Genomic DNA, 25258 nt, shown 5'->3' with positions numbered 1-25258 from the left:
TTGTTATAAGAGTCTCTCAATCATTCTCATTGGACCAAGACAGCTAAAATCCTTTAAAGGACCTAAGTGATATTCATTATTTTCTGCCTTCTCATACATACATGGACGACCTTTTAAGGCATCTTGGTCAGCCTTTCTTTTTTTTTCTTTTTAAGGACTTATTGTGAGAGAGTTTATATAGGAAAATCACTAGGAATGAAATCATAGAACTATCACATTGTTGACATGTGGAACTTGCATTCCCCTAAAAATCCCCAGTGTTTTTCTTGGGTTTTTTGGGGGGAGTGGGGGTGTTTGTTTTTCAGAGGGACAATAAGGGTTAAGTGACTTGCCCAGGGTCACAGAGCTAGTAAGTGTCAAGTATTTGAGGTCAGATTTGAACTCAGCTCCTCCTGAATCCAGGGCTGGTGCTTTATCCACTGTGCCACCTAGTTGCCCCCCCTTATGTTTCTTAAGAAAAAGGAGCCAAGTGTCAAAGAACCAGCTGTGGGCAAGTCATCTAATTTCTCTGGGCTTCACCTTTTTATCTCATTTGTAAAATTTGAATAATAATATCTTGACTACTTACTATTAGGGTTGTAGTAAGGAAAGCAAAGTGAAATTTGTCATATCACTGTATGCCTCTCTGAATGTGCTTCTCAGTTTATATTTTGCATTGCGGTTATTTCTGTCAGTATCTTCTTATTCAACTAGATTATAAGACCCATGATGTTGGTAACTAGTATCTTTTTTTTTTTTGGTGAGGCAATTGGGGTTAAATGACTTGCCCAGGGTCATACAGCTAGTAAGTGTTAAGTGTCTGAGGTCAGATTTGAACTCAGATCCTCCTGAATCCAGGGCCAGTGCTCTATCCACTGTGCTACCTAGCTGTCCCTACTAGTATCTTATTTAGCTTTGTTTTTCTCAACATCACTCTGCACATAGTAGAAAAGTAATCAGTGTTTATTGAATTAAATTTAATGTTCTAGGCCATTTAGAAGCTAAAACCAGGTTTTATGGAAAAAGCTAATGATCTTGGTTTCATAGCATTGGTCACTTCTTAGAAATTGATGTCAGGTTTCCAGCTAAGTCAGAGGAGGTCCTTTATCTAACTGCTCACACAGTGGTTTAGAAGCAAAGGGAGCTAGAGAGGCAAATTATTGTTTAATAAGCATGCTTTTATTATACCCTCTATTTGACTGTAAATAATTAACCAGTTAAACATTAAATAATTAACTCTGTGAAATAGATTAAAGAGTAAACAAAATAAATGGGCTTTCTCATTTTGATCTCTTCCCCTTACCAAAGCCCTAGGAAGATGCCAGGACCCACTATAGCCAAGATACTCAAGTCTTTGTCTAATCCACATTTCCTGATTCTTGTTTTGGTGTGAGGAAGGGTGACCAAGGAAAAGAGATGCTAAGTAAGTTGGAAACAGAGATACAGCTGGGATGTAGGGGAAAGATCCCTACATTGGTAGCAAGAAAACCTAGCTAGTAGCTATGTGACTTCACTCCAGCCCTCTGTTTCCACAAATGTAAAATGAGTGAATTCATCTAGAAGAGAATTGATGTGTAAGGTCACACTTTTCTAAATGCTGGAGAAGGAAATGACAAACTATTCCAGTATTCATACCAAGAAAATACCATGGGGTCATGAAGAGTCTGACTCAACAACAACAACAACAACAACAACAACAACAAGGTTATCAATCTATTCTAATAATCCATGAACCTTCTACAGCAGATCGAATAGTTCACAAATCTGCTACCTGTCCCCTTTGCTTTATTTAACATCCTAGCCAGGCTTCCCTCCCTTAACATATATCACCAAAAAGCTCTATTCCTTTTCCTAAGAGTCTCTGAATATTACAAACTTGAGTGTTATAAGGATTAGATGTTGTCTACAGAGCTGCTAGGAAGTCACGTATCTGGCCTAACATTGTGCTAGCTTCAAAGTATTGTGTAAGCCAAGAATAAGCTGCCAAAGGAGTAATTGATTACAGTGACCATTTCAAGCAAATGGATCTGAAATTTGGTTCTCTTCTTATAAACGTAATCTGGTTCATCTGCTTCTAATTCAGAAATGGTATAGAAATGGACAAGTCCAAAATTCAGAATGTGGAAAGATCTTTTAAATTATAATTGCCTTTTTTTTAAAACAAAGGAAACTTTTCCAAACAGTTCTTAAAGTAGACATTCTTTAAGAACACTGAGTCTCTTTGACGAATATGCAATAGAACCGATTCTTTATGTCCTTCTGTCAGTCCTTCCTCTGCCAATAATTATCTGTCAGTTTCTTAATGTGAAAAAGATAGGCTTGAAACAGATAATAAAAGTGAGGTCCCCCCCAGATAGACTGTAAACTCGAGTACAGGGACAATATTTTTTGGCAGGAAGAGGGGATGTCTTTATATCTCCAGGATTTAGAACAGTACCTAATATATAATAAGCATTTAATAATTATTTGTTATTGATTAGCTATAATTAGGATTATTATTTACAATTATAACATAATTTAAGGTTCATAAGTTGCTTTCCTCAGATCATTCATAAGAGATGAATTATAAGTATTCCTATCTCCATTTTATAGATGAGGAAACTAAGGTTCCAGAAACAGTCAGTGGCTTTTTTAGGGGCAGCCAGCCAATGCAAAAATTTAAGGACCCTTCCCATTCTAAATGCTAATGATGATGAATTGTGACTGGCTAATAGAGTGGGTTTCCTTGTTCTTAATTCCTTTGTTAACTTCTCATCTCTATTGATCTTCACTGCCTATAGCACAGCAGGGATCTAGCTTATATCCACCAAGAAAAGCCATTTAGATTAAGACAATAATAATAATAATAATGATAATAGCTAACAGTTATAGAGTGCTTATTATGTTCCAGAGAAGGTGCTAAGTGCTTTACAAATATTATTTGATCCTCACAACAACTCTCAGAAGTAGATGTTATGATTCTTGCTATTTTAAAATTAAGGAAACTGAGGCAAACAGAGGTTAAGTGGCAGGGTTACAGGGCTAATACGTGCTGGAGGCTGAATTTTAACTCAGCTCTTCCTGATTCTAGATATGGCATTCTATCCACTGAACCATCTGTTTTCTGCCCTGAAAGAATGAAAGCTTAGAAATTGTGTCATAGGAGGTGTATGGAAGGAGCAGGGGAATGGATCATCTTAATTCTCCAAGTATGAGGAGGAATAAAAAGGAAACTGAATGACTTTCCAGCTTTTCCCCCCAAGTCTTCCCAATGTGTAGCTGTATGAGTTTGTTCAAATATCCAGAACATCACACCCACCCCTATTCAAATATTCTTTTTTTTTCCTTTTTTTGGGGGGGTGGGGCAAGAGGGGGTGGGGCAATGAGGGTTAAGTGACTTGCCCAGGGTCACACAGCTAGTAAGTGTCAAGTGTCTGAGGCCAGATTTGAATTCAGGTCCTCCTGAATCCAGGGCCAATCAATGTTTTATCCACTGTGCCACCTAGCTGGCCCCTCAAATGTAATTCTTAAAACCCATCACAATCTAGAATTAAATGGTTTGGGGATCATCCCAGGTCCTAGTCCTTACCATTACTATTGGTAATTGAAAGTCATCTGTATGTACAAACAGGGACTTGAACAGCCTCCGTGTGTGTGTGTGTGTGTGTGTGTGTGTGTGTGTTGTGGTCGCTCTGATTTTACAAGGGCCATTAAATTCATGAAGCTATTTTGTGCAATCAACATCAAAACCTGGTTCCTCTATTATAAGCATGAACATTCTGAAAATTCAACATTCATTACTTCCATTGATGTGGATTTTACTACTTTAAAAAAATTTTTATGCAATGTTCACTTCAAAGAAAATACCCCCAAAGTAACATAGCATTACAATTATAGCATGTTAGACAGAATAATAAAATGCAAATTGAGAGAAACCAGGTAAGACTGAAAAAATGGATGTTAGAAAATATCATCCCCATAGATTCTAAGTAAATAATCTGGACAAGAAACTCATGACTTGAAACACAAAGGGAAAAGAATAGAAAATAGTTTCCCTCCCCCTCCCTTTTTTTTTTAAGAAAAAAAAAGAACATAATGAAGTAAAGAGCAGAACTGTAGAACAGAAATGATCCTGAAAACTTGAAGTGAAAGGCTCTGACATGGCAAAAGAAAAGGAATCTTTGTCTCTAATCAATGGTCTTATCCTCTCTATGGGTCGAGGTTCCATTGTCAGCTCAAGTAACTGAGGTCAGAGGACAGAGGTATCCAGTGGCCTGAGATTGATTTCTTTACAACAAAATAGCAGACTCCTGAACTCTCTGAAGGTAACAATGAAAGACCAGATGCCACGTGGACTGAGCCCTTTGACAAATGAAAGCCTAAAGTACCAAAGGGCATGCCTCAGAAGTGTGATATAGGAGACTAAGGCCCCCATCAACATTTCCATCCTAAAGGCTCAGGGTTGCATTTACCAGTGTTACCCTTCCATAAACTAATGAGGTCACCTAGTTATCTAATACAAAACTCTTTTCCTTTGTTGCCTGAGGCTGTTGCCTGGCATTTAGAACTGCTTCCAGGATTCCTATTGATTTTGATCCATATGGGGCACCCCACGAACTTAGGCCAATCATGATTAATCTTATTGAATATGTTTGGGGGGTCAGGAGAGAGAGAGAGAGAGAGAGAGAGAGAGAGAGAGAGAGAGAGAGAGAGAGAGAGAGAGAGAGAGAGAGAGAGAGAGAAAGTTAAGAAGCTTAGGCAATGCAGCAAATTAAATTAGGAGATGGACCCATCTAAGCTAATGTCCCATTCGGGGTTTTCTGTGTGACCTTGGACAGTATTGCCAGGAAGAATCAGTACACTTACTGCTATTCCCTTTATTTTGAGGCAATGTGCAATTTATTTCCCTGGATTTCCAGTTAAAGAAACAAGATTGTATTAGGTTTCTTGGTCACCATCTTTTTTGTTGTTGTTGTTATTGGTGTTTGCTTGTTTATTTGTATCTGTTTTCCTGGCTGCTGTAAATTGAATTTCTGACACTTTAGATGCCTAAGCTCTACTTTTGGTGCCCAGAGGGGACTGATGGAGAGGAGAAGAGGTATATCTTTTACCTCGGCAGCAACTGATTTTACAGAAGTTTTCTCTAATAGCAGTGACTATATATCATGTTCCCCAGGGAAGGGGGTGGTGGAAAGAAAGAAGAAATGGCATGAATGTTCTGGGACCAAGATCATCAGTTTGGCTGACTTCAGGAGAAGATATTTTAGTTCAGCTTTCATTAGAATTGGGGGATCATCCTACACCTGAAGTTCTTAACCTTTTTTGGTATAGTGTAGCACTTTGGTAGTCTACAGTAGCCTACTGACCCCTTTTCAGAAAAGTGTTTTTAAATACATAAAACAAAATACATAGGATCACAAAGGAGATAAATTATATTGAAAAATAGTCATGGGGCAGCTAGGTGGAGCAATGGATGGAGCACCAGCCCTGGAGTCAGGAGGACCTGAGTTCAAATTAGGCCTCAGACACTTAACACTTACTAGCAGTGTGACCCTAGGCAAGTCACTTAACCCGAATTGCCTCACCAAAAAAAAAAAAGAAAAATAGTCATCAAAATATTTTTTCAATCAAATTCACAGGGCCCAGGTGAAAAATTCCCCATACTAGAGGGATCCTAAAAGGGACCACAATGAATCAGACCCTTCCCAGTCAAGTCAAGTCAACAAGCAAGTCAACACATGTTTATTAAGTACCTACATGTGCCACAGTAGCACATACTCACACTTACTATGGGTCAGGGAAGTGGCTCAGCAGATGGAGTGCTGGGCCTGGAGTCAGGAAGACTCATCTTCATAAATTCAAATCTGGCCTCAGACACTTACCAGCTGTGTGACCCTGGGCAAGTCACTTTACCCTGCCTGCCTCAGTTTCCCCATCTGTAAAAGGAGTTGGAGAACGAAATGGCAAACTACTCCAGTATCTCTGCCAAGAAAACCCCCAATGGGGTCACAGAGAATTGAACACAATTGCATAACATCTATGTGCCAGGCACCAAGATAAGAACTGAGACTAGGAAGAAAGACAAAAAAGAAAAAGTCCCTGGTCTCAAGGAGCTCATCGTCTAGTGGAGGTGGTGGACAAAGAGAAAGCAAACAAACAACCATGTAAAGTATCCACTTTGTAGTAAAATTGAGCTTTTTCTAGTTGTTTGCTTGGTTTCTCCCCTTAGAATGTGAGCTCTTTGAGGGCAGACATTATGGATTTTTTCTTTTACTTCCTTTGTATCCCTAGCAATTATCATAGTGCCCAGCACACAGTAAGCAATTAATGAATGCATGTTGACTGATTGACTTTACTGAGATCAATCTAAGAATTCTGGTGGCTACCTTCATGAAACTATCCCCACACCACTGGATACTGATCTGTCTCTAATGAGGAAGAGAGATAGAGAGCAGGAGGGAGCTTGTACACGTCTCTTAAGGCTGATTTGCAATGATTATGTCTGTTCAACTCAATTTTCAAGGACAGGCTGACTCATATATTGTGTTATCTCACTCCACCAAGATTTTATTTCCCACCAATAAATCAGAGAAATTACCCTAATTTTTTCATCTTATTCATTTCAAAGTTTTAATTAGTTCAGTCTTCTAGAAATTGCTCTACATCACAGGCAGAGGCTTTCTGAAGAGCCATTCTCCTTCACCATATTTAGTGCCATTGTAATTCCCAGCATTTAAAACATGTACAGTGTAATAAAAATTACTATGTTCTGTTGGTGGTGGCAGTCATCTGATAAGTGTGTCATAACATGAATAAAAAGTGTGAAAGAACAGAAAAGCTGAGTGATGATTCTGATATTGAAACTTCAAACCAGATGATGCTCTAATCTGCAGCACCTACTACCACACTTAGAGATACATTGTGTTAATCATGAGCAACAGGATTAATCTAAATTCTGGATAGGAAAGGAATAATCTGCTGATCTTAAGAGTTTTCTGTGGTCATTCACCAAGCCCAAAGGTACTGTAAGTTCTTTCCCCCGAGAGTCCTTGGAGCAAAATAAATTAGAAAAATTTCATGGGAGAAAGAGGTTAGGATATGATGACAGCAAAGATTCTTATACAATTATACAATACAATTATTGTACAATTTGTACAGTGTTTTTCCATGTCCATTACATATACAGTTTCTGGCAACCTCATGATATGGGTAAATTAAGTATTATTAGTACCATTATATAAACAAGGAAACTGAGACAGAAAGAAGTTAGATGAGGTAGCAGAGTAGTTCAAAACTGATTTTAATGAGTCAGTGTATATTTATTTTTTTTAGTCAGTGTATATTTATAATATCTCACATTTATATAGTGTTTAAGGTTTACAAAAAACATTTCCCTCACAAATGCCCAGGGGTGGGCAAGATAATTATTATTATTGTCCCCACTTTATAGATAAGTAAACTGAGGCTCAGAAAGTTAAGTGACAGCTAACAAGGATTACAGCCCACCATTTGACCGAGGTTTCTTGACTCCAATTTCAGGGATCTTTCTATAATTCTATGATAGCTCGCTTTCTTGAACAAATATAAACTTTTTTCTAGATACTGTTGAAGACACAAAGATACCATCTATGCTCAAGCAGCTTACAAGCTAGCTGGCATTGATAAGAAACAATGTAGGATGATACCTGCCATATGAGGGGCACAGGTGAATGATGGAAGAACCTTGTAAAAACAGGGTGATTGGGAAAATTATTGTAGGGTGGCATTTGAACTGTGCTTTGAAGGACGGGTGGGATTTTGAAAGTCAAAAATAGGGGGAAAGACTGAGAGACCTAGACAGACAGAGAGAGGATTTTGAAAAGAGGACACAGTGAAGAGAGCAAAAGGGAAGAGGAGAGAGAAAGAGAAGGGGGGGAGGGAGGGAGGATAGATATTTTAAATTATTTTATATATACTTCTATTATCATTTCTTTCTCTGGATGCAGGTAGTGTCTTTCTTCATATGTCATTCATAGTTAACTTGGGTATTTATAATAGTCAAAATAATTTATTCTCTCAAAGTCATTCTTAAAACAATATTGCTGTTACTATACACAATGTCCTCTTGGTTCTGCTCATTTCACTCTTCATTATTTCATGCAAGTCTTTCCATGTTTTTCTAAGCTCACCGAGCCAATCATTTATTATAGCATAGTTGTATTTGATCCCAATCATATACCACAACTTGTTTAGTCATTCCCGATTGATGGACATCCCTGCATTTTCCATTTCTTTGCCACCACAAAGAGAACTATTAAAAATATTTTAGAACATATAGGTTTTTTTTTCCTTTTTCCCTAATCATCTTTGGAAATAGAACAAGTAGTGGTATAGCTGGGTCAAAGGGTATAAGTAGCTGAATAATTCTTTGGGCATAATTCCATTGCTTTCCAAAATAGTTGGATCACAACCATTCTGGAGAGCAATTTGGAATTATGCCCAAAGGGCTGTGAAGCTATGCATACCCTTTGACCCAGCAATACCACTTTTGGGTCTTTTGCCCAAAGAAATCATGGAAAGGGGAAAGGGACCCACATGTACAAAAATATTTATAGCTGCTCTTTATGTGGTGGCAAGGAATTGGAAGTTGAGGGGATGCCCATCAATCGGGGAATGGCTGGACAAGTTGTAGTATATGAATACAATGGAATACTATTGTGCTGTAAGAAATGATGAGCAGGAGGAGTTCAGAGAAACCTGGGGGGTCTTGCATGGGCTGATGATGAGTGAGATGAACAGAACCAGAAGAACATTATATATAGTATCATCAACATTGCATGTTGATCTACTGTGATGGACTATATTCTTCTCACCAATGCAATGGTACAGAAGAGTTCCAGGGAACTCATGATAGAAGAGGATCTCCAAATCCAGGGGGAAAAAAAAAGAACTGTGGAGTATATGCTGAACGAACCATACTATTTCTTTTGTTTTTGGTGCTGATGTTTTTCTATTTTGAGGTTTTTCATCATTTCTCTGATTTTTCTCTTATAACATGACTAATGCAGAAATATGTTTAATGTTATTATGTGTGTGTGTATATATATATACATATATATATACATATATACATATATATATATAAAACCTATATCAGATTACCTGCTGTCTAGGGGAGGGGGGAAGGGAGGGGAAGGAGGGAGAAAAATCTGAAATTGGAAAGCTTGTATAAACAAAAGTTGAGAACTATCTTTACATGTAACGGGGAAAAAATAAAATACTTTATTAATTTAAAAAAAAAGAAAACAAAATAGTTGGATCAGTTCACAATTCCACCAACAATGAATCAGTTTCCCAATTTTTCCACATCCCCTCCAACATTTGTCATTTCCCCCTTCTATCATTTTATCCAATATGGTAGGTGTTAAATAATACCTCAAGACTGTTTTAATTCACATTTCTCTAATCAGTAATGACTCAGCATTTTTTCACATGACTATAAATTGTTGTGATTTCTTCATTGGAAAACTGCCTGTTCATATCCTTTGACCATTTATCAATTGGGAAATGATTCATATTCTTATAGATTCGATAAAGTTCTTTATATATGGGCAAGTTACTTTTAATTGCTCAATATATAAAATGAGGAGTTTGGGGTAGATGGCCTCTGAGATTTCTTATAGTTTTAGCTCTAATAATTCAAAAAGTACTCAGCAATAAGGTTATATTGCTTAAGATCAATTGACATAGCCCTCTCCACTAGCCTTGAAAAATTATCACTAGGAAAAAAAATTAAAAAAGAAAAATTATCACTAGCCCACAAACCTAGAACTCAAAATAAATTCAGGTGTGGTAAATTAACCCTTAGCTTCAGCCTAGAATGAAATTTGAACAAGAAGTTTCCCTTTTCCTTGATTTTTATAGGAATTTGTGTCAACAGAAAAGTGTCATTGTAGTCAGAATTAATGTTCTCTTATTCCATTCTTGGGAATATAAAAAATCACCCATTCACTGGAAGCTACTAAAAATATTCCCTGGACTTCTAGATAACTGATTGGGTGAACAGGTTCCATGGGACTGTTGTCTGGTAGCCATAGCTACTTCAAAGAGTCTATAACAGTGAGCTAGAACAGTAACTAGCCCCATAGCAGGGACATTTAAAATGTGAAGAGCTATGAGCCAAGCCATTTAGTCAGATTATATTAAAATTTTATTTACTTACATTCCAAACTTAAATCCCCATTGTCTATGGGAGAGGCTCCTCAAAACAACTATTCCTTTCTACAAGGAGCTCTATGGCAGCCTAGCCCTATGGCTAAGAAATTTAAATCTCTCGAGAACCCAAACTCAAAGCTGAAGATCCTTGAAGCCTTTGAGTTCTAAAGTGAGATCCTGATACTCTCTAAAGTGAGAAAGAAGGTCAAGGGGGAGGGAAGCCATGCAGGTAGGAAAAGGGGCAGAGAAATTTGTAGAATGGGATGGGAGGTGACTTGGTTTTAGAATCACTGACTTTGAAAATTCTATTTCTATAGGAGCAGCTAGGTGGCACAGTGGATAAAGCACTGGCCCAGTATTCAGGAGGACCTGAGTTCAAATCTGGCCTCAGACACTTGACACTAACTGTGTAACCCTGGACAAGTCACTTAACCCTCATTGCCCTGCAATAAATATATATATATATATATATACACATATATATATACATACACACACACACACACACACACACACACACATATATGCAAGTCTTTGCCCATTGGTAGAAGAGATAGTTCAACGGCCATGGGGATAGAGAAGTGGTGGCAAAGAAATGAAATTCTGTGAACCAAGAAAACTTTTGGTATTCTGATAGATTTTGAAAGCAATAACTTAGCTGTTTTTTAGATTGGAGGCATGATGAAAAAGTTACACATAAAGCAATCAAGTACTTACTTATCAAGCTCCACTAAAGTCCTTCTCTTAATTCTTCATTCTGGCATGGAGATAGTCATGAGTTCTCAAACTCTGTCTAGAGAATGCAGGGTCAGGCAGGTCCTACTCAGCTGGAGAATGCTCTAACTTGAAACTTGAAGATGGCAGACTTTGTCAAGTCAATATCAGGGAAGGTCATAGCCAGAGGATTGACTTCCAGATGATGAGATTTGGGGGGCACAGTGTAATTGACCAAAATTAGTATTTGTAGAAGGAAGTACAACCCTTGTCAATGAAATTAAAGGACCCTGAAGTAGTAAAATGCTTGAGCGAATACATGAGGTACTGAAATCCTAACATTGCAAAACACATTTTCCAAATGACTTTTGTTATAAGCACTCTGTCTTCTCAGCCTCCTTATCTGTAAATTAAGAAGATGATCTCCAAGACTCCTTCTAGCTCCACAATCAATGATCCTCCAGTTATAATTTCATATGTTTTCTAATGGAAAAAAATTGACACTCACCCTAATCAAAATCACAGTTAAAAAAAAACCCCAATGGGGGGCGGCTAGGTGGTGCAGTGGATAAAGCACTGGCCCTGGATTCAGGAGTACCTGAGTTCAAATCCAGCCTCAGACACTTGACATTTACTAGCTGTGTGACACTGGGCAAGTCACTTAACCCCCATTGCTCCGCCAAAAAAAAAAATCCCAACAATCTCTTTAAGGACTATTCTGTTTGGGGTCAGTGTGCAGCCTACATGTTCTTAATTCTCCTGTACAAACCCCTGCAGGAAAGTTAACCTAATAGACAATCAATCCACATGGCTGTTGTACCTTCATTACAAGCAGACGTATATTAAAATACAGCACGTTGTTAATTCTTATTTTCTTGAGCATTCTCTTTGACTTGAATGCTTAAGCAGCCACAAAAGCAAGACTATTCCTCCAGGTATTCCCTCATTAACTGAAAGAGCCACATGGAAGCACTTAATCTTATAAAATGGAGCCACAGCTAGTGAGCTATATTGCATTGACATTTCAGTATTATTGTCTCTTTAAAAATTCTCTAACCCTTGCTTTGCCTACTGTTTTACTCTTTAATCACTGCCATAATAAACTGCTGATCTGTTAAATATCTTCTTATTTGATATTGTCTGTTACCAAAAGATATTAATCAAAGCAAAGCTCTGAACGTGTTTGGGAATTTTTTCCCTATTTAAGGTGACCTAGGACTAAGTGCAACCTTCTTTGCCTCCAGTCAGGAGGAACACAATGTACCCACGAAAGGCATTCAGATGCAGAGAAGAAATCATTGCTAATAATTTATGCTAAAATAACAGTCACTAAAGGGGGAAGAGTGACATAGAAGGCTGATATATACATATATACACTATAGTGCTTTTAGTTTTACAAAGCATTTTATATAAATTTTCTCATTTGATCCTCACAACAATCCCGTGAGGTAGGTGCTCTTATTAATTCCATTTTACATAGGACAAAACTGAGGCTGAAAGAGGTTAAGTGATTTATCCTGTGCCATGTAGCTTACATTAGACCAGGATTCGAACTCAAGTCTTTTATTCCAAATCTAATCCTCTTTCCATGGTAGCATTTTTTCATATCCTCCTTTTGACATCTGCAGTAGGTATAAATATCTTTTTATGCTGTATGTGTATGTACTGATGACTTGATATCTAAACACACCATATAAATTAGGTTGCACCTATTAGTTTGGGTCCACTAGGTACAGTTATAAGTATGAGACCAAAATTTGAAAGAATAGACAGTTGAATGGTTGATTTTTAGTGAGGAAGAATTGAAGAGCTGAGGAGGGGCAGGAGTATATAGAGGAATGAAAAAAATTAAGGAAGAAGTCAAAAGAGTGTTATGGAGAAGGGCAGAATAAAAGGGAACTTTGAAGGATAAGACATGGAGAGAGTCATGTTTTTAGACCCATATATCCACACTTAAGTTCCACTTTGATGTCTCATCCTGACACAGAGATAATCACAGATTCTCAAAACTCTGGCTAGGTCTTACCAAACTGAAAAGGCTTTGAGTCTGAGCCTGGGGTCAGATTCTGGATGTCTTTGGACTTAGACCCAGCCAAGCTAAATAGAGAGAGATTCATCACCAGATTAGTTACAGGTTGCTAAATTTTTTGGCTCTAGAATTTCTCAGAAACAATCTAGCAAGTCATAGCAGAAAGAGGAATTGAAGAAAGCATAAATGAAAAATTCAGTGGGGGTAGGGATAGAAGAAACACTGGTCCAAATGGATTTGCCAGTAAATTCTATCAAACATTTAAGAGCAAATAACTGCCATCTTAGAAACTATTTGCAAAATTAGTAAAAGGAGCACCTTATCAAATTCCACCTATGAAACAGATTTGGTCCTGATACACAAACCAGGGAGAGATGCAATAGACAATGAAAACTACAGATCAATATCATGAATGAATATAAATGGGAAAATATTAAATAAAAACATTTATGGAATGTCTACTATATCTGGAGAATTGTACAGGTCCAGATGCTTGAGAAAAGGGATATCAAAGGAATAGAAACCATTTCCATCTTTGAGAAATAGTTGGTACTAATAGGATAGGAGTCGAGTGATCTCATTTTAAATCCCATATCTGCTGCTAACAGTTGAATTGTATACCTGCCTTTTCTGGGACTTTAATTTCCTTCATCAGTAAAATGACTGGATTAGTCTATATCTTTTCCAATACTTCTTCCAGCTCTAAAAGGCTATGAGCTATCTAGACCATGGTCCTGTTGATTAATAGAAATATAAAGTAATAAATATGGCTAATTTATATTGTTCAATAGAAATATGCAGTAATCAATATTGTTAATGTATATTGTTTAGTAGAACTATTAAGTAATAAATATGGTTAATTTATGTTGTTTAGAAATATCCAATAATAAACATTATTAATTTATATACATATTTAGTTGCTATAACATTGAAAATTATAGTCAATATGATACTTTCTTAACCTATGTCTCCTGTGTGGCATTTGATGTATTTGATATTTTCCTCCCTGAAATACCAGCTATTATGCTGATTATGAGGGGGAAAGACGTAGTCTTCTGTTACTCAGTCCTGATGAACTTAAACTCACCTCTTTTTAAGCCACCTTCTCATTCTCCCATGATGATCTCACTTCTGTAGTTTTAATTATCACCTCTATGAAGATGATTTCTAAAGCTCTATCTCTAGCTCCAACCTCAGCCCTGATTTTTATCTCCAGTCACCCAATCTTGAAAACTTAGTCATTTTTGACCATTTGCCTCCCTCACTTCCTCACATCCAGTCGACTGCTGAAGTTCTGTCAATATCTACATAATATGTGACACAGTATCTCTATTATCTCAGATCCACTTTCCCCTCTTCATCTTTTTTTTCCAATCTCATTCTCACCACCCTAGTCTAGGTCCTTACCAAATTGTCTCAGTTATTTTAAAGATCTCCATGCCTCTAATAGATCCTCCTCATTGCCACCAGAGTAATCTTACTAGTGAATTACTCTTTTCTAAAACTTTCAATAGTTTTTCATTGCCTACTGAAACATAAACAACCTTTGTAACCTGGCATTAAAAGTAGTCCACAACCTACTTCAAATTTACTTTTCTAACCCCATTTCACATTATTCTCATAAGCCATTCTGGACTACTTAACATTTCCGTTGTACTTTGTCTTCTCTTCTTGCCTTTTGTCATACTGTCCCCTAATGACTTCATTGAAATCTGCCCACATCTTGGCCTGTAGAAAGCCCTATCTTCCTTCCAGGCCTAGCTCAGGTACCCCCTCCTCCATGAAGCCTTCTCTACCCAAGAAGTGACTTCTCTACCCCACCCTGAATCTCCAATACTATTCTCTGCTATACAGGTAGGTCCTGATTAGTTCAATAATGAGTACCTGAAATGGTCAACATCATTTAGGTTCACACTACATATTTCCATTTGGCTGGCCCAAATGACTATTTTATATAATTATAACTTTGAATAGTATGAATTTGCAACCACTTCAAAGGATTCATTATTCCCCCTGATTGGGACCTAGATCTCTACTTATCCTTCCTGTAGCCTGTTTTGTGGTTACTTGTACATGCCTCTTACCTCCTACTAGTTATAAACTTCTTGATGGTAAAATGCTTGTCTTCCACCTTTGTGTCAACTAGCACACTGCCTTGCAGAAAGTGCTTGAACTGAAGCACACTTCTCACCTCCCCCAAGGAGGGAGGTAAGGACATCTCTTTGGCTAAATAAAGAGGATGTCTGTATTTTTAAAGGGCTCAGCTTTTGTATATTTTCAGATGTAGAAATGAAAGGCACAAAGTAGAATTCACAATCTTGTTAGTAAACTCTCTTGCTTTCCTCTAAACCAGAAGTCTATTCTAAATTATCTTGGGTTGTACTAAAATTCTGGTATTGTGACATAAAAATAAAATTATTTTCTGCCTCTTTGTAATGTCACAAGTGAGATTTGCTTGCCTCTCTACCTACAGCATTTATATTGATAAAGTGAGAAGCTTAATGTGAGCATCTCATCATAAAACCAAGCATCTTCTCTATCACTCCAGCATATTTACAAAACAAAACTAAATCAACTAAAACTGCCCCTTGCATTCTTTGACATAACATGTGTGCATTATTGCAATGTAGTCTTAGAGAACCTCAATATTGCACTCCATAAAACTTTCCCCACCATATTCTTCCTTCTCCCATAGGTTCAATTCAGGTGAGACTAGGAAAGGATTTCAGTTCTAATAAAGATAAGAGCGTCCTTCATGCATGTGCTTTAGTCTGAGCTTGGATATTGTTGTTTATTAGGAGAATTGGAGCATATGGGTGGATTGGGAAATTCAAAGGGTTGTTAATGACACAAAAGAGACTTGAAAGCTTACTCTGTTTTTAAAAGGAAGCAAAAGAAATATAGTGTCCTCTTTTTCCCAGGTCTACGTGAAAACCGTTTGTATACGTCTTTTTTACATTGACTGTTAAATATTCCCCATGTCACAATACTGTGTTTTGTTTTACCTTCTCAGGAGATGACCCATTCCTGGCCTCCACCTCTTTCTGCTATTCACACACCTGGTAAATTAGAACCAAGCAAGTTTTCATTTCCAAATAAGGTGAGACTTTACAGAATTCAGAAGGCATATGCTTTGATATCACAGAGTTCTAGATTTTTTATGCTCTAATCTCTGCTGTTTCCATATAGGTAAAAGTATTTCTCCTTCAATAATATCCCAGATATACATTTATCCATACCAAAGCTGTAAAACTTGAACTTGAAGCCTTGTTTATTATGTAAAACTTGTTAGTACTGTGCAAAATATCATTCATACTGTAATTGTTATCAAATCTAACAGCATAATTAATAGTTATTCAAATAATTGCTCATCTCAAATAATGGTTGAGAATAGTACTTTAAGGTTTGCAAAGTACTTTACAATTATTCTCTTATTTGATCCTCACGACAACCCTGGGAGGTAGGTGCTATTATTTTCCCCATTTTACAGATGAGGAAACTGCCCAGTGCCACACAGCTAGTAAGTATATGAGGTCACATTTGAACTTAGGTCTTTCAGACTCCAGGCCCAGCTCTCTATTTACTGTGCCACCAGATGCTTCTCGTATGTTTATATGAATATTGCTTGCAAAGTCACATTCCTAGGAAAAACTTAACACATTTTTATTTTCTGATTTCTTTGTTTCTATTTTCTACATGAACTTTGCACTAATCTTAGGGTTTTCATTTGTGTGTGTGTATACACACACACATAATTGAACAAGGCAGCATTGTAAAGTAGATAGGCAGCCAGTCTTGGAGTTTGGAAAAGTTGGTTTCATTTTCTCTTCTCTGATATATAATAGCTGTGAAGGAGAGACAAAGACAAAAGAGAAACATACAGAGAGAAAACAGAGAGATGAATGACAAAGAAAGAGCAAGACAGGGACAAAGAAACAGAGAGACAGAGAGAGAGAGAGAGAGAGAGACAGAGACAGAGACAGAGAGAGACAGAGAGAGACAGAGAGAGACAGAGAGAGAGAGAGAAGAGAGTAAAAGAGAAAGAGGAGATACATACACACATACAACAGGTAATAAAACCAGATTTTTAAAAGCTAAAAATATCAATTCTATAAATGTCTCCTCTAAAATAGGAGCATTTGGCATGACCCAAACCAGAACCAAAGAAGTTCGATTCTATCTCCATAGCCATATCATTGTTGGTATAACTATAGGTATGAGGTAACTGGTAAATAGTAGATTGAAAAATAGGTTTGGGGTTAAGAATATCTGGCTTCAAGAGGGCAAGGGAGAGAGAGACTGAGACTGTGTGTGTGTGTGTGTGTGTGTGTATGTGTGTAAACTTCCTGACCTATACACATCAGTTATTTGTCATCTATAGTCTTAAAGATTTACTCGGAAGTACTGAGAAGTTAATCACTCAGCTAATCACTTGATAGAGTCAAAACTTGAAATTTGGTCTTTCTGATCCCAAAGTTAGCTCACTTCTTTGGATTAATATAAGAAGGGATATATACAGAATTAATTTTTTTTTCTTGCTTTTAACATCTTGTTTGACTTTTTCAGACATTTATGCTTTAAGTCTAACTTGAGACTTTAATAAAGGTTTCTGTTTGGTGATTTCATCTCTGGCCAAGAAAGAAGGAATCTGCTTCTTTGACCTTACACCACCCCCTCCAGCTTCACCTCACTAGTACCTTAAAAAAAAGTGAGAGGGGCAGCTAGGTGGCCCAGTGAATAGAGAGCACCAAGCCTGGAGTCGAGAGGACCTGAGTTCAAATCCAGCCACAGACACTTACTGTGTGATCCTGAGCAAGTCACTTAACCCCAATTACCTCCCAAAAATAGAGGGGGGGAAACAGCTGAGTAGTATTATGTGGCTTTCAAAAATATTTTCATTTTATCCAATGAAAGATACAGAAAATAAATCCATGAAATATAATTTTAAAGTTTTCCATAAATGAATTAGAACCATAAGTAGTTTGTTATACATCTTATATACTTATTCCTCATTATCATAACCATGAACACACATTATCTGATCAGTTGTCAAAACCTCATATAAGCAAGAAAAATTAAAGAGAAAAAGGTAAAGAATTTACATTATCATTGTTAAAATAACACCTCTATATGCAGTAGAACTGGTTATGTCCATATTATGACAAATGGTGCTTTCAGGGTCATATAAAATGGATCATGCAGTTTCAATCTTAATTGAATTGTACTCATGAAACATTTGATTCACCATATTGTTGACACTACTCTTCTTATTGAAATTTTTTTCAAGTTCAATTTATTGATTGCTATTCACTCAGAGGATCTAAAACTGTCTTTCTACCTTGGCCTTTCACCCCTACTCTCCCAAGGAATTGGCTGGAATGTTGGCAGGTGGACAAAGTGTCCAGTCAACAGGGCAATCCCTAGAGTATATTGAATCAGGGTGAACACTGGGGTCCCTGAACTCTTAAGGAGCAGGGGATTGGTGCAGGAAACAATCTTAATAGTTGTAGAAAGGAGGGAGGGGGTCATAAGATGATCTCTAGGACTGGGGCTAGCTGCCAAGCAACAATATACACACACATTCTCTCTCTCTCTCTCTCTCTCTCTCTCTCTCTCTCTCTCTCTCTCTTTTTCTGGCTATATAGTATATATAGTGAACTTTGCTTATACCACCATATCACAGCCTAGGCAATATAATAATAGTAGTTAGCATTTATGTAACATTTTGGACTTTGTAAAGCGTTTTACTTGTGTTATCTCATTTAGTATTCAACCCTAGTCAACAATCCTGTGAGCTAAGTGCTATTATTCCCATTTTATAGTAAGAAAACTGAGGTTAACTGACTTGGCCAGGGTCACATAGCTAGTATGAGTCTGAGGCAAGATTCGTGAACTAGGGTATTCCTGAACTCAAGTCTGATACTCTATACACTATGCCACCCAGCTGCTGTCCCTATCTTATGAAATGCCTGAAGTTCTGGAGATATCACATATCAAAGGACAAATCAAAACTTACTGGCATGTTTGACCTCTTCCAGTAGGGACCCTAAAGGCATGGAATATCTGAGAGGCTTCTGTAGTGTAGGCTGAGATGTTTCAAGACAAGATAACATGGGTCCAGGACCACAGCAAAAAAAGCAAAACAGAAGCATAAAGGACAATAGTTAAAAGGTAGGCAGAGAGAAAGAGAGAGAGATTTATGTACATGCATACATACATACAGTGAAATCACTCTTCACTGGTCAATGGAAGCATACCCCAGTACTGGGATAGGAAGAGCAATCTGAGCCCAAAACAAGTGTCAGCAAGACTGGAAATAATCAGGTAGAAGGAAAGACCCAAAGCTATTAAGGATTTCCAAAATATATCACTTTCAATGAGCTGAGATTCTCTGTGAACTTTCAAAACTAGACTCTATGAAATTAACCGGAGCCCCCAGAAACTCTAGTTCACCTTGCACAGCCTCTGGAATGAGAAGCAACTGTGTTAGGGACAAAAGCAGGAATATCCACTCATTGGTCTAATGAGTTGTTTTCATGACATAAGAAAATAAAACCCATCTTATTTAGGTATCAAGAATCATTCATTGGATATGCTTGAGTACCAGCCTGTAACTGATATATGTCACGGGTATCACCTATTGTCTGAAGGTCAATGAACATTTTTTAAGTACCTACTATGTACCAGGTACTGTACTAAGTGCTAAAGATACAAAGAAAGGTAAAAGACAGTCCCTGCCTTCAAAGAATGTCACAGTCTAATGGGGAGGCAACTTGTAAACAGCTATGTACAAAAAAGCCAAATGAAGAATGAATTGCAGGTGTGAGGTAATGAGGGCTTGAACCAGAATGGCTGCAGTGTCACAGGAAAGAAGGGGGTCTGTATGAGAGATGTTATGTGGTTGGATATGGTAGTTGAGAGTGAAGAGTAAAGAATGACAACTAGGTTGTGAGCCTTGGTGACTAGGAGATTGGTATTGCCCTCAACAATGATAGGGAAATTTGGAAGGAAAGAGGATTTGGGGGAAAAGATAATAATAAATTCAGCGTGAGACATGTTGAGTTTAAGATATCGGCATGACATCTACTTCAAGATGGCCCAGAAGCAATTCTGAAATGGAAGTCTGTAGAGAACTATGAGCTCAATATGTAAATTTGAGAATTTTCGGCGTAGAGATAGGTGATAATTGAATCCATGGGAGCTAATTTGAGATGACTAGGTGAAACAGTATAGAGGGAGATGAGAAAGGGTCCTAATACAGAGCCCTGTGTGACACCTACATTTAGAAAATATGACACAGATGAAGAATGGACAAGGGAGATTTAAAATAAGAGGTATGGGGCAGCTAGGCACAGTGGATAGAGCACTGGCCCTAGAGTCAGGAGGACCTGAGTTCAAATCCAGCTTCAGACGCTTAACACTTACTGGCTGTGTGACCTTAGGCAAGTCACTTAACCCCAATTGCCTCACACACAAAAAAAGTGGTCAGATAGATTGGAGGAGAATCAGGAAGAAAGACTAGGACCCCAAGAGTGTAACAAAAACCTAGAGAAAAGAGTATCAAGAAGAAAAGGGTGATCAACAGAATCAAAGGCTGAGGAGAGGTCAAAAAGGATGAATGCTGAGAAAAGACCATTAGATTTGTCCATTAAGTGAGCTCTAGTAACTGGATAGAGCAGTTTCTGTTGAAAGATGAGGTTGGAAGCCAGAAGAGTAAGAGAGAGTGAAGGTAAAGAAAGTGGAGGCGGGGCGGGTAGGTGGCACAGTGAATAAAGCACTTGCCCTGGAGTCAGGAGTACCTGAGTTCAAATCCGGCCTCAGACACTTGACACTTACTAGCTGTGTGACCCTGGGCAAGTCACTTAACCCCCATTGCCCTGCAAAAAAAAAAAAGTGGAGGCACTTACTGTAGAGTCTTCTCAAGGTATTGTAGTCCCAGAAGGGAGGAGAGATATGGGGCAATAGCTAGTGAGGATGGATAGATCACCTGAAGGTGTTCAGAGTGGGGAAACATGTTTGTATGCATTAGGAAAGCAGCCAGTAGACAAGAAGAGATTGAAGATAAATGAAAGAATAGAGATGATATAGGGAGAAATCTGCTGGAGAAGACATGATAAAATGGGATCACTTGTGTATTTATCAGAGTTTGCCTTGGCAAGGGAAAGGGGCAACCTCATTATGTGAGATAGGAGTGAAGGCAGAAATAGTGACAGAAAGCATGCCCCAAACTCCCACCTCATTGCTTAGCTTTTTAATATGCTCTGTACCTATTAGATCTAGCATCCTACTAGTACAAAATTCCTGTGCATAGTACTGGTGTAGAACAAGAGGGCTTTAATTTTAAATGAGAAAATCAGATTTCAATGAGGCATCTTCCAGACCACTGAGGGGATTTCAGTAGTGTTGTTTCTCCCTGCCTCTCTCTCCTCTTGCTCAGAGAGAAAACTAAATGTGATTTTTTTTTATCAAAGTGTAGTAACACTTCACGTTTTTTCTAAGGCTCCTCCCTTCCAGAAAGCTCATAGAATGTTCTGCTAATTCATCCCTTACAAATAGAGTATGACCATCATTAATTTTCACACATAATGCACTTCTTTTAACCTGTATCTCAACTAATTAGTATCCTGACAGCTTGAGACTTGCAATTTATTAATTAGGCCATTAAAGTTTCAAAGGCTATCACTATTGTAACTCTATGGGAGCTGGAATCAGTGAAGAAATTAGAGGGGCATCGTGTGCACGTAGGCAGATAAACAATGAAATAAAACGTAGATTAAGATTAAGGGGGCTGTTTCAAGTCTCAAGGAAAGTCAATTTAATGGTGCATTTTCTGCATGCCAGGTGCTACTAAATACAACAGGTAAGTAGTTCCAAGAACTTCCCCATTATGTCTATGTGTTGAGGGACATAACATACAGTACAGTCGGTGGTTACTGAACTTTGATTTTCTGTTCCCTGTGGGGCTAATTTGGATTCTCAAATTCATTGGAAGGATGCTGCCAGACTTTTCTGCCTCATTCTTTAGACCTCAAAAGTAATTGGATTTGGTAAAGAAAAGATAGGACATTTTTGAATGGGCTGCCATTATCAGGTGTTCCGAAGCATGAGAGGAGAGGATGTTCTTTTCTTTTTTTCCCTTTTTTCTCTTCTTTTCTCTAGCAGCCTTCTAAGTTTTGAAATGCAAATAAAGAACTCAAATTGTAGAACTCATTTCTCTCCTCAGAAAACCAGTGTCCAAACCCAATGTCATTTTCACAAGCATCTCACATAGTCCTCGCTTAGCAACAGGGGCCGAGTCTGGTGGAATCACACCCAGTCTGAAATTATTTTTGCCAATTGATTTTTTAAAAAGCATTACACAGAGGAATTCAAGCATCATTACTGAAATGAAAGTCCTGTTGCCTTTCTTTCTCCTTCTTCATTAGAAAGAATGAAAGAGAGCACTTGGGGAAAAAAAAAACTGCTTCAAAGGTTGGAAAGTGTATTATTAAACAACGCCCTTTAGGGTGTCTAACATGCTTCCAAAAAAATACATATTTGGCAGAAAACACTATTTGCCATGGCATTACCTGAAAATGAACATTTTAATTGGCTTTAGCTAAAAATCAATTCAATTTCTTTTTAGTTGCTAAAAATGTTCTGATAAGAAAGAGGGCTGAGGTGGGGAGGTGGTAAAGAATATCAGGCGATTCTCTTTTTTCCTCCTATAATGACCATTACCACACTCTGAAGGACTAGAGGGAGCCACTTTTTTCCATATAGGTAAATCAGTATAAACAACAAGAAGGATGAGTGAACAGACATCAAGTAGTTTCAACAAAGGCAACAGTTTACAACAGAAAAAGAAATCCAATAACACAACAGAAATTCTCTGCCTTTAGTAATCCACTCACTCTCTGGGCCTATGGCCCTCCATCTAACTCCAGAAAGTAATGTTTGCTATAAATGCTGTTTTTCTAGAAGTGGGTTTTTTGGGGCAACTAGGTGACACAGTGGATAAAGCACCAGCCCTGGATTCAGGAGTTCAAATCAGGCCTCAGACACTTGATACTTACTAGCTGTGTGACCCTAGGCAAGTCACTTAAACCTCATTGCCCTGCAAAAAAGGTGGGGGAAAGATAAGTGTTTGGGGTTTGGGTTTTTTTTCCCAGCTCTTGACCAGTATTGAACAAGTCCTCTTCAAAAGCATGACAAATTTGGCATGAGCAATAGCTCCTGATTTACATGCCATTGGTCATCAGAGAGTTTTAGAACATTAGTGGAGTGGTGGGAGACTGGAGAAGGGGTGGCTTCTAACAGGTGTTTGGACCTCTGGGGTTAAATAAATAAAAGAACGAATTGTGGGTTCTAGATAAGCTTCTTTGTAGTTATAAATATTGGTTACCTTTATCAATTCAAACCACTTTATTATTAAAAAGAATGGCCATGTGGCCATCTCTCTTAGAGCAAAGACCCTTCACAGGGTTAGGCTCACAGTTTGCCCTTCAAAGAGTAAGTGTTCCTGAGGGGTGCCAATCAACTGATTTGTGAACTCAATGGAAGGTGGAATATATTAAAATGAGGGTCTTGAGGTTGGTCAATAGAAACAACAATTTCCATATCACTTGTTGAGACAAAAGCACTTCCCCAGACCTGTCTGGGCAAACACAATGAGCAGGAATACACTCATTAGCCCAGACTTAGAATTTCTCTTACTGTCTATTAAGATCTTTAAGAGAGATTTCCCACAGTAGTTGATTTCCCGATGAGGAAGTAGAAAAGGGGGAAAACCTTGGTCTTGATTCAATAATTAGTTATTAAATAGAAGAGAAAAATATTCATTTCTCACACTGTTGATATTCTAACTGTATCACTATGGTGATCTGGCAAACACACAAAAAAAGTAAATTACAGACTGTTGACCTATCATTCATTATTGATCAGAACAACCCCAAATTGTGCAATCTGCCTGTCCCAGGAATATGATTTACAGATAACTTTATATATAAAAACGGGTCAAGCCACATAAGTCAATATTGGGAATGTGAGAAACAAATTGTGAGAAACCCCATTTAAAAATTTCTGGGACTCTGTTGGAGAAGTATCGAAGGCCTTTATTTATACATTGGAGCTCAAATGGGCCAACTCCCTAATGGAAATGGCAGAGAACAGGTTGGCTCCACCCTTCTTCCTCAGTTACAATCTTCCCACCAAGACACTGTCTCCAAATGCTAGCCAATCAGAAAACAATGTAGCCAAAGGGGCAGCCCTCTAAACTCCTCCCCCACGTGACTAGCCCTGGGTCTCTCTCCTCATGTGATCCTAATTGCTGGGGAAGGGGAGGAAAGGAGCCATTAGTAAGCACCCTTCTCCCAGCTGAAATTCACCTCCCAGACAACTTCAATCAGCTTTTGAGGGGGCCCATATTTTTCTCACAGGGAATATTCTTAGTTGTTGACCCATTGGTGAACAGAGATCCTAGGGAAGGACTGGCCATACAAGCAAAATATATTGACCACAGGCTTAGGGTCCCTTGTCTATGGTATGTCCAGATAAGTAAACTGCTCATTAGGGAGACAGAGTCCCTTAAAAATTTGTCCATAAAATGTATTGTCTTGATGTCTTCCCAGAATGTTATTTTTTTCTGCATGTCATCCATTTATTCATGCTGAACAATTTGGAGCCCACAAGTATTCTTCCTCTCAAAATTCTATCAGTAAAAAAAAATTAATAAATGAATTAATTAATGAACAAATAAACAAATGAATGAATGAATAAATAAATAGATAGATAGATGGATAGATGGAAAAGCTCAAAATGGTACAGTAGAAAGAACATTGACTCTGAGGCCAGAGGACCTGGGTTCAAATCCTATCTCTCATATTAAATGGCCAAGACTTTGAGTAAGTCATTCAAACTCTTTCCCATTTAACTCTTTAACCTTAGTTTCCTCCTCTGTAAAATCAAGGGATTAGACTAGCTAACATCTGAGGTTCTTTCAAGCTGTAGCTCTATGATCTTTTGATCCATGATTTCATCAAATGAGATACTGTATGTAAAGAATTTTGTAAAACTTTTGAAAAATTTTATTTCATTTTTGATTTATGGAATAAAAAGCATTTACATAAAACAGTATAATAAAAATATGATTGCACATGAAACTGCAAATCTATTGTGTACAGCTTGCTATTTCTTTTAAGTATATAATAAAGTTATTGTGTAAATTTCTTTATTTTTCCTTTTTTTCTTCCCTCCCCCATCCTAGAGATGGCTACTATTAAATACAAATGTATACATATATATATATATATATATATATATATATATATGTAAGATCATTTTGTAAATGTTAAAGTGCAATTATAAATGATAGCTATTTTCATC

General features: G+C 37.7%; 1 protein-coding gene and 1 long non-coding RNA gene across 4 annotated transcripts in view; one reads left to right on the top strand and one right to left on the bottom strand.

The window, feature by feature from the left end:
• The window catches only part of AFF3 (AF4/FMR2 family member 3), a 694821-nt gene that overhangs the window by 417146 nt on the left and 252417 nt on the right, over positions 1–25258 (top strand). For all 3 annotated transcript variants that reach the window (XM_043992437.1, XM_043992436.1, XM_043992435.1), the window contains one exon: positions 15909–15995. In XM_043992437.1, the coding sequence (XP_043848372.1) occupies positions 15909–15995 (87 nt within the window). The remainder of the gene's footprint in view (positions 1–15908; positions 15996–25258) is intronic.
• Positions 1–25258, bottom strand: part of LOC122746643 — a 224585-nt gene that overhangs the window by 34306 nt on the left and 165021 nt on the right. The window lies entirely within an intron of this gene.

Source organism: Dromiciops gliroides, chromosome 3 (genome assembly GCF_019393635.1).
Source record: "Dromiciops gliroides isolate mDroGli1 chromosome 3, mDroGli1.pri, whole genome shotgun sequence".
In the NCBI taxonomy this organism is placed as follows: domain Eukaryota; kingdom Metazoa; phylum Chordata; class Mammalia; order Microbiotheria; family Microbiotheriidae; genus Dromiciops; species Dromiciops gliroides.
This window is presented reverse-complemented; position numbering and strand designations above follow the sequence as displayed.